We start from the raw sequence: 19,953 nt of genomic DNA on the forward strand, positions 1-19,953 counted from the left end.
TAATTTTGGGTGGCCTTGGCTGGGTGCCTCTGGTGGCTTCTGCCTCTCTTGCTTATGCACCTAAGATTCAGCTGGATGTCATCTCCATCCTATCATTTTCCTGTTTCTTTCTTCTTATACCCATTACACTTTTCTTGGGTTTATTACAATCATATCCCTCACTTTGCCCTCTCCCTCTAGCTAAGTCCCAGATATCTTTTCTACATTTACCAATCTTCAGAACTAAACTTAACACAAAATGTTGTCTGTTGCCTTTCACATTATTACCAGTCTCTCAGATCTAGTGGCTCTAATTAACTCATTCTAATTAAAGCATGATGTACTCCCAATTCAGTGCTAACATCGCTTATCTTCCTGAACTGCTCTATCAACACATCAATCCTCCTGGAACTAATGACAGATTTTGACATACTGTCAGATCATTTATGAAATTTTAATTACCTTATTATTAAAACACTGATGCACTAATAGATAGTATACTGATGATTAAACTGATTTATGTAATGACATTGACTTCCAAATGATAGTGGTACCGTAATTGGCTAATGTATTAGTTGACTGACCCACACACTGCTTTTTCCCAAACAAATGTCCAATTAAGATTCACCAAGAACTCACCAACAAACTGCATATTTAGTCATCATCAGACCCTCCAGACTCCAATTTTTCCCCAAAAGTGGACATGACTTATCAGATCCAACTCTCTTTCCCAGTGGAGCCCTTATCTAATGATCATTTCCAAGCCTTAATGGAATAGCAGCTCTTAAGGACAGGCATTGAGTTCAGAACACACACAAAGGTTCTGTCATAACTGAGAGTCAGTCATATCACTGAAGGCAAAAGGCACACAGGAGAAGAAAGAGCAGAAAGGTAACACAGGGAGATGTGACAGAAAGAAAACTCAACATGGAGAACACACCAAGAGGAGAAGATGATGTAATATAGAGACTTCCATGTGTCCTGATGACCCTGCCCTGTACATTCAACTCAACGTCAGTCTCTCTTCCCCTTCCTGCCTCTTCAAAATAATACAGCATCGTAGGAAAAATGTCTTAATAGTCCTGGGATAACAAGAAAGTCTACGTAGGAACTTGGATCTCTTGATTATTCATATAAGCACCATGACAAAAAATTTAAAAAAAGAAAAATCACCTCTTATCTCTGAAGGCTAGTACTGTCTAGGGAGTTGAACTTTAAATCTGTTACCCTGGATAGAGTCCATAAAAGCAAACAGCTATGCTCAGTGTTCTATTTACCTTCCTGCAACATATGTACTTGAAGGAAGAGCAGTCCACGAAAAGCAATCAGCTTTATTTTCCTCTCTGTTATCTCCATTCCATTCTCCCAGGGTCACTAGAGCCTTACCTGGGGCATCAGGAATTAAAGGGAAAGATAATTCATGAATTTTGATGTAGACTCTGGTGCAAATATTATCTTTGAAGACTGCTAACAGGATTCACTGGTGAAATTATTTGTATAGAAAAAATGGTTGCCCATGGTCCCTCTGGCTACTGACAATTAGGCTTCTGAGGTATCTCTTCCTAGCCTCCTCTGGAGGAGGTTAGCCTCCGGAACTCTGTCCTATAACTCCACATTTTCATTGCAGACAGAAAGCAGAATTATAGCTTCAGCTAGCAGTTGGAAGTCATGCTGTCAAATCACCTTTGTCCTTTCCGATCTCCACCTCAACAGAGAAAATACCATCAAAACAACATTTGACTTTGTCATTCCTAAATCCTGGATCAAGTGAGATCACTAAACTTAGATGAAGCTTGAAAATTCCCTGATGCTTACCTTTCTTTGTTTTCAAATGAGGTCACTCATTACAGTACTTGACATATATGTTCTTGAAGTAGTAATTTCTCACAAATGAGTGCAATTGCTGATAAATTTTTTGATGCAGTGAGCCATTTGTCTGTCTCTTGGTCATACCCAGAGGTTATCATTCTTGCCTCAAGAACAATTCAAGTGAAAAATCTTCTTTTACTTTAAGTATCAAATAGTAAGATGAAGTAGTGGACATGATAAAGGTACCCTTTCCATCCTTGACTTTCTCTGATAATTTGCACTTGAGTAGAAAGGACTGTACTCGAGGTCTGGCAGAGATAAGGATCTGAAGGACTTTATTGTTTCATCTTAGCCTTGTCTCCTAAATCTATCCTGGAGCCTGGCCTAATCCTGAGACTTTGAAATGAAAATGAGCACAGTGCCGTCCAACATGCAGGTCACATTTCGGCTTCTGACGTTTCAAATTCAGTTAAGTTCTTCCTGAGCTCTCCTCTGCTCATCAGTCTTTCTGAAATTCAGTAGGATTTGGGGGTCATGGTTAGGAGTCAGTCTCTGTGAATGACCTGAGTCTGAATGTCCTTGTGTCTGAAACCTCTTTGCACTAAGCACAATTTAGGGGTGACTTGATTTGCGAGAGCGAAATAGTATAACACCATTCCTGTCATCATCACTTTCTCTAGAACAGATATAAAGTCATGTGCTGCAAGATGCCCCAGGGTTAGGATAACTTCCCAGGTGAAGCCCGGGACGATCTCTGGAGAATGAGAGAGGCTATTAGCCCTTAGTAACCATCACTCGAAGCAGCCAGGTCTGGGGGCACTGGCAGGAAGTGGGCAGGGCAGCAACAGTGTCTGCCATTCCCTAAAGTACCCGTTTATGGCTCAGTGTTTCATGAAACTGTATTCATTCCTTTTACGATTCCTTCTATACTTCCTATGAAGTGGAGAATCAGAGCAGCATAATCTCTCAGACTTGGAAGAACTTCCTATTTCATGTAATGAGAGCCTTCCTTTCTGACAAAAGTTATCCAGTCGGTGCCTGTCTTCTTCTGGGTCACAGAGCTCAGTCTTCATGAAGAATGTATATTTTGAAGATATTCAGGCAGCCACAGTATTACAGATACCTTACTATATTTTCACCTGGATTTGCCATTCCTTGGCTCTAAGTCTGAGTTCTGGTGCCACACAGATTAGGTCCAATTCCTGACCCATATTATATAAGATATATGTCAAGGCAAATTCAGGCATTCTAGATACTGTCACTAAAGATTCAGGGAAGTCTTTATCCTGGGGAATTTAGCTATTTGTTGAGCAAGACTGTGTTAACATTTATCAGGCTCCCTTTTTTTATGGAGTTTGATTCTATTATCTGTCAGCCTAGAGCATTCCACACTAGTCTGCATTTCCCAGCTTTTACATTTTTCCTCTGAAGAGTCCATCTCATCTTATGCATTTTTATGGTGCCTCTTTACTATTCACTGCCATGCCACCTGCCAGCTGGGTGATAAGCACTAGAAATCTAAGGACATAAACTCCTGAATTTCCTAAGTGGATTTTGTCTAACAGGAGCTTATTCATCACAGTGATGCTGTCTGAGGATTTAGCCTATAAAATAGAATTAGCTGACATTCTTTTATTGGATATAGAGACCCCTGGATCCTTTTAACGTTTCACTCTGACTATCTAATTTAATGCTCATAATATCTAATAAGTGTCTTTAAATATATCACCGTAAATTTGCTCTATAAAAATCTGCATCTCCTGAGAAGAAACCCACGATTACATGTTCATTAACTGAATGAAATTCATCTGCCTCTCACGTAGCATGAGTTTGTTTTGTATTTGGAAAAAGAATAATCTGCTGATTTTATGTCACACTATGCTTTTTCAGTGTATCTCTAGTATTTCTCACTTTCTGATCATTTTAAAGAGTGGTTTCTTTCATCTACCAAAATACACACTTAGCCTGACATTTCCTAACTCAAATTCACTATTCTTATGGCAAATTATCCCTTCAAACCCATGCTTGTATAACTGTAATACTCTTTGCAAGACAGAGGCTGATACTTGAAAAGGCATTTTTTTCCCCAGTATATACTCTTATATACCTTACATCTCCTGTGTCTACATGTTCTTTATTCATCTCAACAGGCAGTTGTGAATTCATTCATCATGAATTTATTCCCCATGTATTTTTTAAAGTTTCAATTATCATAAGCTAAATTACAGACTTGCTCTGTATGAAGGAGGTTCACTGGTGTGTAGTATGGTGGTCCAGTGAACCACTCTGAAGTCTACCCTGCTTGTAAATACAAAACATATAGCAGTGTTTCTTGGGAGATACTGTTACAAATAAGTTGCTAACGGTGCCTAACATGTACAGGAAGACCTGTATGAGATCTGTAGAAAACTCTAAACATTGTAATGATAATGACACCCAAGGAAATGTTGGGCTTATGTTGATTGACAAAATGGATCTTGAAGAGAAATAAATATGTAGAAGGATCTCAGCCATTTGCAATTCTGTGTAGATAAACAGAGGTTCTCCTTTGATCTAATCTCTCCCCTGCTTGTCCAGTTCCTTTTTTTTTTAACCCCATAGCCTCTTAGTGAATGTATTTCTTCAATTGCTTTCAAATAAGAAATGGATTTCCTATACAAGGACAATCACATCATAAATCATTGATCAGATGGTAGCCAGACTTGTTTTCCTGACATTTTTTAGCTTTCATTTCTTGTACTTTGGGAAAATAGACAGTTTTCTAAAACTATTTAAAGTTTCTAAATATTCTTTGGAGCAGATTCACATACTGTAACTGAGATGGTGTAATTATTATATTATTAGTACTATTTTGGTCATAAGTGACTGAAACCCAGCTGGAGCCAGTTTGAACAAAATAAAATAAAATGACAAGGGAGGTCTTTATCAGGCCGTGGAATTAAAGGGGAGATTGAGCTGCTTGAACTGAGCCTCAGGAAAATATGGAGCCAGGGGCTTTAGGGTTCCTAGGGATTTTTCATTTCCTTATTTGTAATTTACTCTAAATGTGTATTATAGTCCGAGATCACTCACCTGATAGAAAACATGACCATTAACAATTCTAGACATTTCATCTTACTACTTCTATAATCATGAAAGCATAACTCTTTTTCATGATTTTATTTTGAAAAATTCTGAAAAAGATTTTTGACTGGCTTTACTTGGCAGGGAATAGGGGTTTGGAGATATAATAGAAAATATCAGCTCCTACAAGGAACCACATTTTTGGAGGAGAAGGAGGAGAAATGCTCAGAAGGGAGTAGGCACTGCTTCCATAAGCACAGTGGCGTTCAGGAGGGAAGAGAGTACACTGAAGACAGACTATTTCAGTGGAGTACTGTTTACACTGGCCTTAGAATTAGAAGATGTGGATTGGAATCACAACTATACTGCTGATAAATTTATGTCTTTGAATGTGGTAGTTAATTTTTCTTATCTTCAGATCCCTCATCTATAGATTAATGTTGATAATATCTATTTCATGATATTATTATGAATAAAATAAGCTGTGGGTGGGTGAATAGAATAGGAGGCATTGAGGGACATGTTTGGTTTCATGGAAATTGATAACAGGACATGAGTTGCCATCACACTGACACTACACTCCCAATTTAGTATTCATACTCTGTTACTTAGATGTTACAGAGGATAAAAAGAGAAAAAAAAAAACGAGTAAAACATACAGTTACTCCCTTTTTATAAGCTCAGTCCTTTCACAAATAAATTTCTTGATAAAATAGGAAAGAAATGAGAGTTGTAGGTGTTTTATGTTGGACTGCCTATAAACAAAGCCTGAGACAGGAATTCAGATGTATGTGGTTTATTAATGAATGCTTTTAGGAGACAGGGAGTGAGAAAAAACAGGGCAGACAAGGGAAGGTGATCAGCAAAGACATAATCCTTGCTGGAGTTTCACTTCAGAAGGCAAGAGGGTCAGTATACGTCTACGACTTGCTTCCTGGGGACCAGGAGCTGTAACCTTGGCAAGACGTTTCCAACTGAGTTGAAAATAATCACCTGCAGAGAGCAGCCAGCACTCACAGGAGCAAGGGGTGGGTGCACAGTCCTGTAAAGTGATCTACACAGAGCACCAGTGACACCAATGACATCTTCTATAATCTGTCTCCTGACTCATCTAGCTTTTCTAGCTTTTTTGTTTTTACTGAAATGCAATAAAGAATAGCCTCTACCCACTGAAGATATTTTAACAAGTCACAAGTCCCTTTCTAACTCATCAGAAATTTTCAATCAAATAAGAATAATATCCTATTCCTTGAAAAACTCACACTTATAAAATGGAGTCAGGATATGTACATGTATAGAGAACAACTATTTTCCCAAAAAAATGTGGAAACCTGTTGCTGCAGTCCCTCAGGCTTTGTTCATAGCAAAAGGAGGGAGAAGGAACTACCTCTTCCACTCAGACAGACTCGTGAGCCACTGGTACATGCCCTGGAGATGGCGCCATCATCAGAGCTAAAGACTGGGGTGGCAGGATAAAGGTGGAAGGAGATGCTGTGTCTATTTCTTCTCATTTATCCATGGGTCCTCTAACCAGTGAGAAATTTTTTTCTTAAGCAGATACTGACTTGGAAACAATATTTTTTATAAGTAGATAGTGCCTTGGAAAATAAATATAAACTCATGGTTCTTGAAATAAAGTCATGATCACTTAAGGGAGGAGGAAGGAACCAGTGACATAATTGGAATGATAAGTGATTACAACAGTGTTCAAGGAAGAATTCATACTTCTTTTCAGGGAAATTCCTGCTTCAGTGACCAAACATATAGATGTCCATGGTTTGTTTGGATTTCTGTTGGGGAGTTCATGACAGTTAGAGATTGGATTGGCTATAGATAGACCAAACTTTACTTTGATTCACCCAAATCAACTTACATCGTTATAACTCTGTTCCTATCTGCCACCTTTCAAACCCCAAATCAATATATTTTAGTTACATTATAGACACATCTATAAACATCTAAGGCATTGTTATCACAAGAATTTTAGTGATATTTGGTTTATAGATTTTTTTCTTTTAATTGCACAAACTAGACTAGGCCATAGACCTGGGCTTAAGGAGATCCCTTGGGCCATTTGTAGCTTTACTTTGACAATTATTTTACCAAGAGATCTGATCATGGGTATTTGATTTGAGCCTCCTTTGACCCCCTGCCAAAAAAACCAGAGCTCTTACATTCCCTGTGAGAAACTATGATGGTCAGAGATCAGGCTCCAGCTCAATGGGTGGTAAAAAGGCGAAGAATGCCACTCTGGATCTGCTTGGTCTTGGCACTGTAGATTATAGGGTTCATTAATGGAGGGAACAGAAAATAGACATAACTCATAACGAGGTGGACAATATGTGGAACCTGCTTCCCAAACCGATGAATCAGAGACAACCCAATCACTGTGACATAGAAAACCAGGACACAGCAGATATGGGATACACAGGTGTTGAGGGCCTTGACCCTCTCTTCTTTGGAGGCAATGCTCAGAACACTCTTGAGTATCAACACATAGGAGATGAGAATAATCAGAGAATCCAGCACAAAGATAAGAACTACAAGCACAACTGGATACAGTCGATTGAAGGTAGTGTCAGCACAGGCCAGTTTGATGACATCCTGGTGAAGGCAGAATGCATGAGAAAGGACAGAGGAATGGCAATAGGGGAAAAAATAAAGGGGTAAGATTGGGGGGACCACAGATACAAACCCCCTCATCAGAACTCCCAGCCCAATCTTCACCACTCGGTTATTAGTGAGTATAGACGTATATCTAAGGGGGTTTCGAATGGCAATGAAACGATCATAGGACATAGCAAGCAAAACGCCAGATTCTACAAAGGAAAGTGAGTGTATAAGGTAGGCTTGAGAAAAGCAGGCTACGTTTCCAATCTCCCTGTGATCCAACCAGAGGACTCCCAGCACCGTGGGCATCGTACTCAAGGTCAGCCCAAGGTCTGTGGCTGCGAGCATGGCCAAAAAGTAGTACATAGGCTCATGAAGAGTGTGATATTCCTTAATGAGAAAGAGAAGGGTGCCATTGCCGAAAAGGACAGAGAGGTAGACAAAGAAGAAGGGTGTGGAAATCCAGTGGTGAGCTGCCTCCAAGTCCGGAAAGCCAGTTAGGAGGAAGGCATTGAAGCTGCTGTTGGGCCACATGTGAGATTTATCCAGAAGAAATGTTCTTTTTTTTCTCAGTTAAGACCCAGGGTTGCAGTTCTACTTTCAAGGTATGGTTCCAAAGATACCGTCTCAGAATTCTTTCCCAAAAGCAAGAATGACATCAATATAAGCCTTTGTTTATGAAAACATATTCTTAAGATAACCTGTATTTTTGGTGTTCTTAACTGCATATTCCAGGGACCATCCCCTACCTACTGGACCAAATCCTTGGAGATTCATCCAGTCACCTGCATGTTACCAAGCTCCCCAGGAAGTTTTTGATGCATACTCCAACTGAGAAACCCTTTCCATCAACAATGCTGACTTTACAGAAGAATCTATCCTTGAAGGATTTCAAGGACCCCAACTTAACCTCATTCCAATCTACTACCTGAAGTTTTAATTACCTTCACGTAGTGATTCCTAACTCATGTTATCCTCAACAAAAGTCTCAGAGTCTAAGAGAAAAAAGTGTTAGAAGAGGACCTGAGCCATGACCATTGTTGCTGAAAGGCAAACAGATAAGAAGAGACATTTTCCTCCCATTTCGTGGATTAGTGTTGGAAAACTAAAAGGGTTTACCTTAAGGGTTTACTAGTCTCGCCTGGACACTACAGAAATGCTCACTGCTCACTACCATGGCCCTAAACGAACTGGAATTCAGATGATCATAGACCCTCGGGCTGGAATAAATGGTTAGGCTGGCCAAGGACATGGCTCATGATAGAATTTCTCCTTTCATTGAAAATTTCATCTTCTCTTATTTCCACATAGCTTCTTTCTCTTTCCCCATTATTATTCTGTTGGCCCACTAAAATAACTCCCCAGAACCTGATTTCTCTCCTTTCAAATTCTCCATTTGTATTTTAAAAAACATCTTCTTGATCTTCTTCTCTTTACATCCAGCTGTAGGCTTTTGAATTTGTCTTACCCAATATTAAACAAGGGCTTTATTGCTGCTTAAACAGAGAGGTGTCAGTTAATGTTAGAGGTTTTTACATCCACTAGACTATGGGTTTCTTGTTTTATTTCCCTTGCTTAACACCTAGCAAAGTACCTAATCTGTGATACATATATCATATATGCATCAATCATACATACATATGTGTATATATACACATACACCCATGTACATATGTACATACATGCATGTGTGTGTATGTATACTTATATACATTATACATATATACATTAATTCACCCAATACTTTTTGAACACCCAATATGTGATAGGCATGATATTTTAAGCACTGGAAATAAATGATAATAAGACAAAGTCTCTGGTCTCATAAATAATAAATTAGGTTAAATATAAGTAAGAAAAATTTAGATCCATAGAAGTGCAATTTTAAAATAAAGCAGCACTATTTAATACATTGATGGGGACAGAACTGCATCTAGGTTAGTGTAGTATCTTGGGTGACCTGAGTGTGCATCTCTGAGGAGGTTACTCTGAGCTGATACCTGAATAACAAGGAAGAGCTGGCCATATGATGATCTAGAGGAAGACTGTCCTACTGAGAGGGGAAAATTAGTATGCCTGGAGCTTGGTGAGCAAATAGAAGAGGGATAACAGGTAACATCAGAAACCCAGGCAGCCAGTCAGTTATCAAATGATCTTAAGGACAATAGGAATTTTGTTTTTACTACAAATGTGATGAAAAAACATTGAAGAGTTCTAAAAACTCAGTGGAGGAGGGGATGGTGACATATTCTGATTTACATTTTAAATTATCACTTGGACTATGATGTAAAGAATGGATAATCAAGAAAGATAAAAGAAAAGAAAGGAGTTAGAAATCTATTGAAATAATCCAGATGAGGAGTGATGGTGACTAATGAGAACAGCAGCAGTGGAAATGAAAAAAAAAAAAAAACTTAACCACAGATAAGGATGCATTTTTGAGGTAGTGTCACTACTTGCTGATATGTTAAAAATGGGAATGAGGAAAAAATAAAATGAGACTGAGTCTAGATTTCTAGTTTGAATAAATGGGAGAATGGAAAAGTCTTTTACTCAAAAGGGGGTAGTCTGAGGGAGGTATATATTTACTTGTGAAAAAAATCAAGAGTCATCAGTAAATGACTGAATAAGAGCAAATGCATGTCCTGCTTTTTGGCCTGTCACATACTGAAACAGTTTCTTCAAGCTGTTTTGGTTTTTCCTCTCAAATTAAAAAAAATATATATTCTCATTCAGACATGCTTTTTTGAAGTTATTTGGTCAGTGTAAGCCACCACTCTTGAGATGCTCTCAAAGAAAACCATCTTACCTTGTACCTGTACCAGTGAGATCTAGCTGGTTTCCAGCAGTGAAGAGGTGCCAGAAGATGGGGCATAAGACAATGATTCAACCCTTTTGGCTTGACCCTAAGGGATGGAAAATGGATAAAATCACTTGTCGTTTTCCCTACTCTGTTCCCAGGAGTGAGAGACAACCCAAAATTTAGTGCTTATTGAGACTATAATAAAAGGTGTTTATTCTTCAGTCGTTAGATGCAAAGATAATCCCACATCGCTGCTCTTGTGTGTTCTTAGTACAGCTTCATTCCCTTTATTTCTCTGGCCCTTCAGCAATGATATTCTTTAGAAGAATCTCTTACTGCAATTTGGTAACAATCCCCTCTTGTAAAAGAACATGTAGCACAAGTAGTGAACTAGTGGAGGGATCGATTCTATTTTGCCCATAACCTTCAACTCAGTTTCCTCTTCTCTATTCCAAAGAAATGCATGCAGATCTATATCGTACTTCATGCTGTAGGAAATTCTCATGCCTTTAATGGGAGCTTCTCTAGGTTTCTGAAAAGAAGAAACTGAGGGAAGAGACAAAAGCTGAGTAAAGACTATAGGGAAGGAATGAGGTTCCTAAGGTTGAGGATAGAACAGGAAGACTCTCTAGTTGAGTATGCCAAAATTTAGGTAACCTAATGCCATTCACAGCCACAATCCTTCTCTGTATCATTTTAAAAGTCTGTTAGAATAAGAGGTACCTGTGTATTTGCCTCCTAGAAAGGATGGGGGACATATAGGAAGGTCAACCATATTTATACCACAAGGCAGGGCACTAGATACTCATGCCCAAAATTCTTCCCAAGTGCTACCAACTTCAGTCTGAGATCTGTGCCTTCATTGAGAATTGTGAGCTATAGAGACCCTTCCCTTCTGCCCCTTGTCATCTCTCCAGACAGCTTAGAGAGGAGTCTCCTGATAGCCTCGTTTTGCATCTCCTGGGTGTTTCCCCACTCACATGCACCATAGCTTGTTAAGAATGAGGAGTAAGGTTTTGACTGCTTCTCAAAGACTGCTAAGAGACCCAGTCAGTGAGGTTATTAATAAAGAAAGCATCTCCCTAGAGTTCTTCCTTTTCTAGCCAATTGGGATCTTAAGAAACATCTTCTCTATCTTAGCCACTCCTGTGAAGGAGATGGAATACTTAATTGACCTCCCCAAGGTCTTAGAGCATTTTCTCCAAATAAGGTGTGATGCTAATAGAGCCTCAGGTGGTGGCTTTATGTGTGAGAAGTCAGAAAGCTTGTCTTTTTGGCCCCAGCAGACTCTGGTATCACCTATGGGAGGCCATGTATCCCTCCACATCTACTTGAAAGTCAATTTTTCCAGGTTGTTTCCTGGAGGAAACTTAAGCATCTTCTTGGCTGGTCTTTTGAATGTTAATTATATTTTCTGCTGATTTATCTCAGAGCTAGCTTGAGATTGGAAAGTTAGATGGATTAAAGTCAATATGGTAAAAGCCAGGCAGCTTCTCCTAGAACCCACATGAACCCAAAAATCTACAGTTCTCGCCATTCCTTTATTGTTTATCTTGCCAGAATTTTTCTCTTTTCTTAGAAATGCAGTGAACATAATTATAGTACAGTGTTTCAGCCAAGCGTATCCCATCACTCTAGACCTAGGGATAGTATTTGTGATTTTCTCCTCAACTCTTATAGAAACCATCCTGCCTTTTACCAGTTTTAAGGGAAAATAAATATATGTTACCAGAATAACAAATTTCCCGTTCTTGAAGAAAAGTTTCAGTTCCAGTCAAGCTTTGTTAGGACTCAAGTAATGGTTAATGCAAATCAGAGGCCCAGATGATTCCTGCTGGAACCATCAATCGGTTACTAGCTGTTATGGATTGAATTGTGCCGACCCCTAAAAAAAAAAATCATATATTAAAGTCCTATCCTTCAGTACCTTAGAATGTAACTGTATTTGGAGATATCACCTTTAAGGAGGTGATTAAGTTAAAATGAGGCTGTTGGAGTCGGTTATAATCGAACCTGACCAGTGTCCTTATAAGAAGAGAAAATCTGAGCACATGGAAAGACACTAGTATACACAGAAAAAAAAATGTGAAAACATTGGAAGAAGACGGCCATCTACAAGACAAAGAGGGAGGCTTCAAAAGAAACCAACACTGTTGCCACCTTGAACCTGAATTTTCAGCTTCCAGAACCATGAGAAAATAAATTTCTGTTGTTACAGACGTGCAGTCAGTGGCACTTTGTTATGGCAGCCATAGCAAATCAATGCCCTAGCAAAGTAAACAGAACAAGCTAAGGTATACAACCTCTCTAATACTGAATGCACAGGTAGGCGTAAACTTAATAAAAAAAATGAGCAGGAGTAGATACTAAAAATTACAACATAATGAAGAGCAATACCAAAGATAACCTGAGTAAGTGGAGAGACATACTATGTTTGTGAATCAGAAACTTTAGTATAGAAAGATGTCAATTATTTTTCAAATCGAGCTATAGGTTTAATGTAATTTCTGCTAAAATCCCAGCAAATATTTTCAAAGATATAGAGAGGCTTTTTGTAACATTTATATGGGAAGACAAAGGATTTAAGTAGTTAACATAGTTTTGAAAAATAATAAAATGAGAAGAATAACCCTATTCAAAGTTAAGGTTTATTATATAGCTGTAGTAATCAAGACTGTGTGGTATTGGTGGAAGGACAGGCGCACAGACTGATGAAACAGAAGAGAGAAACCAGAAATAGACTCACATAAACATACCCAATTGATTGTCTTTAATTGTCTTTAGGTTTATAGGTTTTAACTTTTCCCATTATTGAGGTATACTCGACATATGCAAGTTTAAGGTGAACACTGTGCCGATTTGATATACGCATGTATATATTGTGAAATGATTACCACAATGAGGTTAGTTAACACCTCCTTCATGTTGCAGCATTAGTATTTGTGTGTGTGTGTGTGGTGAGAACCTTTAAAAACTACTCTTTTAGCAACTTTCAAGTACATAATAAAGTATTGTTAACTGTAGTCCCCATGCTGTACATTGGATCCCTAGGACTTACTTATCTTACACCTGCAAGCTTGTGCCCTCCCATAAACATCTACCCATTTCTCCCAACTTCAAGCCCCTGGCAACCACCCTTCTACTCTCTATTTCTATGGGTTTGGCTTTTTAAAATTCCATATGTAAATGAAATCATGCAATATTTGTTTTTCTCTATCTGACTTATTTCACTTAACGTAATGTCCTCAAGTTTCATCTATGTTGCTGCAAAGGGCAAGATTTCCTTCTTTTTTATGGCTGAATTATATGTAGGGTGTGTGTATATGTATATATAAATATATATGTGTAATATATGGTAAATTAAAATGTGATGTATATTATTTTAATTGCTTCAACCATTGATGAAGGTTGTTGTTTATCATGTCCTCGCTATTGAGTATGATGCTGCAATGAGAGTGAGTGTACAGAGATCTCTTTGAGATAATGATTTTATTTCCTTCAGATGTGTACCCAGAAGTTGGATTGTTGGATCATATGGTAGTCCTATTTTTAATTTTTTAGAAACCTCCATAGTGTTTTCCATAATGGTTGCACCAATTCACATTCCCACCAAAAGTTCACTAAAGTTCTCTTTTCTCTATATCCCTACCGGTTTGTTTTCTTTTGTCTTTTTTCATAATAGACATCCTAACAAGTGTGAGGTGATATACCTCACTGTAGTTTTGGTTTATATTTCCCTGATAACTAGAGATGTTAAGCATCTTTTCAGACACCAGTTGGCCATTTGTATGTCTTCTTTGGAAAAATGTCTAGATTTTTTGATACGGAAGACAGTAGTTGCCAGAGGTTACAGCAACTACTTGTTGATAGGTTGACAGTAGATGCCAGAGGTCACGGATGAGGGGAGGGTGGAAAGGAAGAAAGGTAGGCATGTCTCTGAAGGAGTTGCATGAGTTTAGCCTTGTGGGGATGGATCAGTTCTGCATCTTGACTGCAGTGGTATTTATATGAATCTACACATGTGATAAAATTCCATAAAACTATACACATATACACACAAATGAGAGCATGTAAAACTATTAAAATGTAGATAATCTCTGTGGATTCTACCAATGTCAGCTTGCTGGTTTGCTATTTTTTTTTTTTTTGTAGTTATGCATGATGTTATCACTGGAGGAGGGAGATCAAGATGGTGAAGTAGGAGGACGCTGGGCTTGCCTCCCTTCACAAGCACATCAAAAATACAACTACATATAGAGCTACTCTCACTGAAATCAACCTGGGGACTAGCAGGATGGCTCTTCCACAAACAAAACTAGAAAGAAAGATCTACACAAGAGTCTGGTAGGAGAGGAGGAGAAGCAACCTGGTTGGGACCCACAACCTTAGCAGGGGACAGAGAAGAGGAAAATAATATCACAGGCTGGCGGATCCTCTCTAGGGAGCAAGAGGTTTGAGCACATATTAGGCATCCCACCTTTCGGGTTTGGCACTGGGAAGATGAGCCCCCTGAGCTGGTTTGAAAACCAGTGGGACTTACTAGACGGCTGTAAGAACCAAGACTCCACTCTTAAAGAGCACATTTACAGATTTGTTTACTACCAGTCATAGATTAAAAACTGCCTGGGGCTCTCTCCTACTTGCCAGAACTGCCCCGGCATGACCGCTGCCTGCACTAACCCCTTGCTCCCAGGCTACTCACCAACTAAGGCAGAGACTGGAATGGAGACAGCTTGGACCCCAGCCCTGCCTCTGACCAGGGAAGAGGCAGTCAATGCCCCTAGAGAGGGAGGAAAACTAGCTCCAGGGCAGAGACCACTGTTGCCACCGTTGCCAAAGCTGGCATGCCTGCATAAACCTGGGAGGGAGCAAAGCCAGATGAGTAGTGTGGTATCAGCCCCTCTGGCTCCCATCCAGCCTCTAAGCAAGGTACACACAGTGGGGAAAAGTGAAACCAGGATAAGCTGCACCCAAGGCTACCTGGCCACAGCCCAGGCCAAGGGGAAGACTGCTATCACACCCTGGAAAGCCAACTCCCTTGGGGCTTCTGCTCCAAACAGATAAATGTTTGCCAGAGTGTGGAGAAAAGGAAACCCTAGTACATTGCTTGTGGGAATTTAAATTGGTGTAACCACTATTGAAAACAATCTGGAGTTTCCTCAAAAAATTAAAAATAGAACTGCCATACGATCCAGCAGTTCCACTCATGGTTATATATCCTAAGAAAATGAAAACATTACTTGAAAAAAATATATGCACTCCAATGTTCATAGCAGCATTATTTATAATAGCCAAGACATAAAAGCAACCTAAGTGTCCATCTACAGATGAATGGATAAAGAAAATGTGGTATATGTGTATACCATATATATATATGCATATATATACACACACACACACACAATGGAATATTATTCAGGCCATAAAAAAGAATAAAATTTTGCCATTTGCAATGATATAGATGGACCTGGAGGGTTATTATGCTTAGTGACATAAGTCAGACAGAAAAAGACAAATACTGTATGCTTTCATGTATATGTGAAATCTAAAAAATGAAACAAACAGATGAACATAATAAAGCAAAGACAGGCTCATAAATACAGACTCATAAATACAGAGAATAAAATAGTGGTTACCAGTGGGGAGAGGGAAAGGAGGAGGGACAAAATAGGGGAAAGAGATTAAGAGGTATGAACTACTGGCATAAAATAAGTAAGATACAAGGATATAATGTACAATACAGGGAATGGAGCCAATATTTTGTAATAAATTTAAGTGGAGTATAATCTATAAAAATATTGAATCACCATGTTGTACACTTGAAACTACTGTAATGTTGTAAATCAACTGTACTTCAGTTTTTAAAAAATGACATTCATTGAGCTAGACCTTTATAATTCATTCATATTTCTTTATGTAAATTAACTTTAATAATCTTTTTATTTAAAAAATTTGTTCATTGAAGCTTTTCCCAATTGCCGGTTTAGGTTTATCTACAATACATTTTCTCAATTCTATTTTCTTCCTCACAGTCTCAATAATTAAATACATAAAAAACAATGGGTAATTAAATTAATTGAGTGTCATCAATTGCTTAATTAAAAAAGGAACATATCTGTGTGTTTATTTCTATATCCTCTATAGATCTATGACTAAAATCTAATGTAGATTTTTTAAAAGTTTTTTTAGTAAACAGAATGGTGTTTGTGAGTTAGTGGTTTTAATCTGGAAATGAGAGTTACTCTCCAGAATCAGGGACACATTGTTAAATTGCCTGTGACATCATCTACCTCCAGGAGCAGAAATTAGAAAAGATGACATGGATTCTATGTGTCATTAAATTGTGAAAGGTGAAGTCTGTTTCTCAAACAGTTCATTCTTCAGTAGGGAAAGATGGTCCAAAGTACAAATAATTAAAATAAGTGTGAATAATTACGACTGAGGTAATAATGGCTGACATCAATTGAGTCCTTATTACATACTGAGTACTATTCTTAGTAATTAGTATTTAAACCTCACAAAACCTTTATGCAGTGGTGATTATCATTACATGCATTTTAGCGATAAGGAACACAGGAACAATGACGTTAAATCACTTGTCCAAAGTGGCACAGCAAGAGCCACAGTCATAGTGTAAACAAAGTGCTCAAGTTCCTGCATTAGTGGTCTAAGTCATTAACGGTCTACTGTGTTGCTACTTTCCTACGGGAAGGCAGTAAGACCTCTGGCTTCCAGACAATGGGCATTGTGATTCCTGTCCTCCATGTCTTACTGATGACTTGACTGAAAATGATTCTCGCCCTTCTCTGTCTCCTTATAGAGAAAATGGGTATGGAGGATACAGAGAGATAAGGGGAAGTTAGGGACTGGAAAGGGGAGCTCCTTTCCATGAGACAGGGCTCCGAGCTCCCATTGCCTGAAGCCAGACAAGCTTAGGGGAAAAAGAATGGGATGGGGGGATCTCTTTTACTTCACCAGAACCAATACCCTGCTCTCCTCTAATTCACATACATTCCTCACTTTATAGACAGGGTATGGGAGTTCTCCCAAGCAGCTCCCTTAAGGATTTTGTTTCATTCCAGATCCTTAACTAGTCCACTTTATTTTTTCCATGTGATAATAGATATAAATAACTAATCACTCTCCTAGCAGCAGGGCTTAAGTAAAAGCTGGGGCAGAGACCTTGGGGACTGCTGTTCAAAGCCCCAGATCTCTAAAGCTGAGGGTGCAAATAAGGATGAAGAAGACTTAGAAGGAGAGACACACAAAAGAGGAGAGAGAGAGAGGACAGAAAGGAAGTGACAATGAATGACCAAAATGAGGAATAAAACCTGGAGAGGAGCTTCTAAAATAAATGTTCCCACCAGCCAGGCTTTTGTGAAGATGATGAAAAGAACGGTGTTTTGACTAAATCCTTGATAAGGCTAAGAATTCCAGATTCATGACTATGGCACTGAAGAATGGGAAAGAACCAAAATTCAGGTCAGTGAGAGTATCTGATGAATCTTCTCACTGAGGTCTCACTGAAGGCACAAGGGTAGAGAGGGCAGCAAAAGGATCTGGTTTCTCAGCAAAAAAAAAAAAAAGTGATGCTATTATATATCAAGAGTATGTGGAGAGTGGGCTTGGGTCCTTAAGACTCTCAGACATCTCTAAAACCTGGCATCTTTAAGGATTACCTCCTCAAATGTATAAAATAAGGCCAAAGATAGATCTGGAACACATGAGGCAAAGAAGAGTTATGGGAGCAAACCAGATAGCAGGTGTAGACTCAGGGGTAAATGATACAATCCTACTTGCTCTCTTCATGTCTAAACTTTCAACCTCTTTGGCCTCCTTTCTAACCCTGTGATTTCCGGTGTGACTTTTTTTTTCCTCCAGAAGTCCAGGTAAGCTCAGAAGATAGAATCTCTTCCAAAAGTGTGAGGAGAGGTAGCTCTGTAATCATCAGAGATTCAAACACTTTGTGGTGAGAAGTCACTATTTGACTGTCAGCCAAGACTGATATGCCAAATCAATGAATCTTGGATGGAGCCTGGGCTGTATGTGCCTTTAAATCAAGGACATTGATGGACATAGTTGTGTATCTTCAGCACCTGGAAAAGTACCCAGTGTGCAGTCGTCATTCAATACCACCTAAATTGAAAATAGGGTAGGACTTTTCTTTCCATATCCCTTATAACAACCCTGAAGGAATTTCCAGGTCCTGAGGACACAGCTATGTATTGAATCAATTAATCACTTGTAGGGCGTGTCAGTCAATCTATATGCTTTGATGAATTGAGACTCTGCTTAAAATCAGGAATGTAAGGTGGTCAGAGAATCAATTTGCATGTGCAGGCAAATTGATCATTTAGTGACTTTAAAAGAACACAAATTTATGTGCTAGGCGTTGTGTTAAGGATATTACCATTATTAAAAATACAACCATGGGAAATCCTACAGGTAGAATAAACAAAAGAATGGATTGCGTATTTAAACTATTTAGAAAGGAATGACAAGGGACAAAAGTTAGGAGATTTTTTAAAAAATAGAGAAATGGATTAAGTAATTGAGATAGAAAAGGAAGTGTCAAGAAAAGTGAAGACAAGGAGCCCAGGAGAAGGTGAGGAAACACGTGAAGCGTAAAAGTGTGAGCTGAATCTCTGGGGTCTGAATGGGGTCCACAGTTTATGTGACAGGGTTTGAGACCTTGAGAATTAGCTTCTGATTAATGAAAACCCAAGTCCCCTTTAAGTCAGAGCCTTGGGAAATGTTGGGTGGCTGCAGGGACGAGACAAAGGTCTACGATTTTTAACCCCTGCAGAACCCACAGGTAATCTCATGTACCACAAAAACAGCTCTGAGCAAATCAAGTACAAATGCTCAATTTTTCAGTATGAAACCAGAAAGAAAAGCAACAGGCTTGGTTGTACTCCTAAATGCTACAGAGATTTCACCCATTCCTGGAGTCTTTCTAACCTACAGTGCATACAAAGGATTGTGTCATTTGCTTAGTGTATCACCTTAGACGTGTAACCAGTATGACTCTATAGAATGGAGGGAAAAGGCTATTGTAAGGATTCTACTAAAGAGTGAGGCATGTGTAATGTTCTAGAGTCCTGACACATAATGGAAACACAACAATTATTTGTTCCTTATATTTGCTTTCCAACTCTGTCTTCCCTGTCTGGTGCCCCCACTCCTGCTTCTCTAACATTGCATGAGTATTTTCTGAGCCTTTCACTTACTGGTAGAAGTCAGGTTTTCCTCCTCTTCTCGCCCGACTGAAGACTGAATCGCTTTTCCCTCAACCTACTCTGGTCCTAGTGCTCCTGGCTTGATGTGCTTATTTACCATCATAAGTCCCCACGCTCACTCACAATGCTCCTTATCCCTTTTTCCTTTTCACTCAGACACATTATCTTTTATCCGCTGCTCAGATGACCTCTAGTTTAATACTTCCAGTGACAGTCAAATCCAGCCTCCTCAAAACCCCATCATCTGATACCTGTTCTCCAGGCTTCTTAAGAACACTTGACGCATTTCAGGTGAATGAATAACACTGGTGTATACCCACCAGACAGAGAGAAAGGAGTCTCTTCTCAGTAACAGTAACAAAACTTGGAAAGTGAAGAATAATTTAACCCTTGCAAAACACTTTCCTGTTGAAAACTCCATTCTATTCTCACGCCCTGTGTGAAGAGCAT

General features: G+C 38.9%; 2 protein-coding genes across 5 annotated transcripts in view; one reads left to right on the top strand and one right to left on the bottom strand.

Moving 5' to 3' along the window:
* LOC102530707 (olfactory receptor 51M1-like) overlaps nt 1–19,953 on the top strand; it is a 259,108-nt gene that overhangs the window by 197,730 nt on the left and 41,425 nt on the right. The window contains exon 1 of one of the 4 annotated variants that reach the window (XM_006203594.3): nt 19,717–19,794. The exons of the other annotated variants lie outside the window; for them this stretch is intronic. The gene's annotated coding sequence lies outside the window, so the exon portion shown is untranslated. Of the gene's footprint in view, nt 1–19,716; nt 19,795–19,953 lie in introns of those variants that run through there. 4 annotated transcript variants of the gene reach the window in all.
* LOC102527043 (olfactory receptor 51B5-like) lies at nt 7,069–7,995 on the bottom strand. The gene has a single exon (XM_006203429.2). The coding sequence runs from the start codon at nt 7,993–7,995 to the stop codon at nt 7,069–7,071; it is 927 nt and encodes a 308-aa protein (XP_006203491.2).

This window comes from Vicugna pacos, chromosome 10 (genome assembly GCF_048564905.1).
Source record: "Vicugna pacos chromosome 10, VicPac4, whole genome shotgun sequence".
Classification (NCBI taxonomy): domain Eukaryota; kingdom Metazoa; phylum Chordata; class Mammalia; order Artiodactyla; family Camelidae; genus Vicugna; species Vicugna pacos.

What these genes read in the sequence shown, in the direction of transcription:
- LOC102527043 (XM_006203429.2), bottom strand. Translation starts at nt 7,995, where the DNA reads ATGTGGCCCAACAGCAGCTTCAATGCCTTCCTCCTAACTGGCTTTCCG.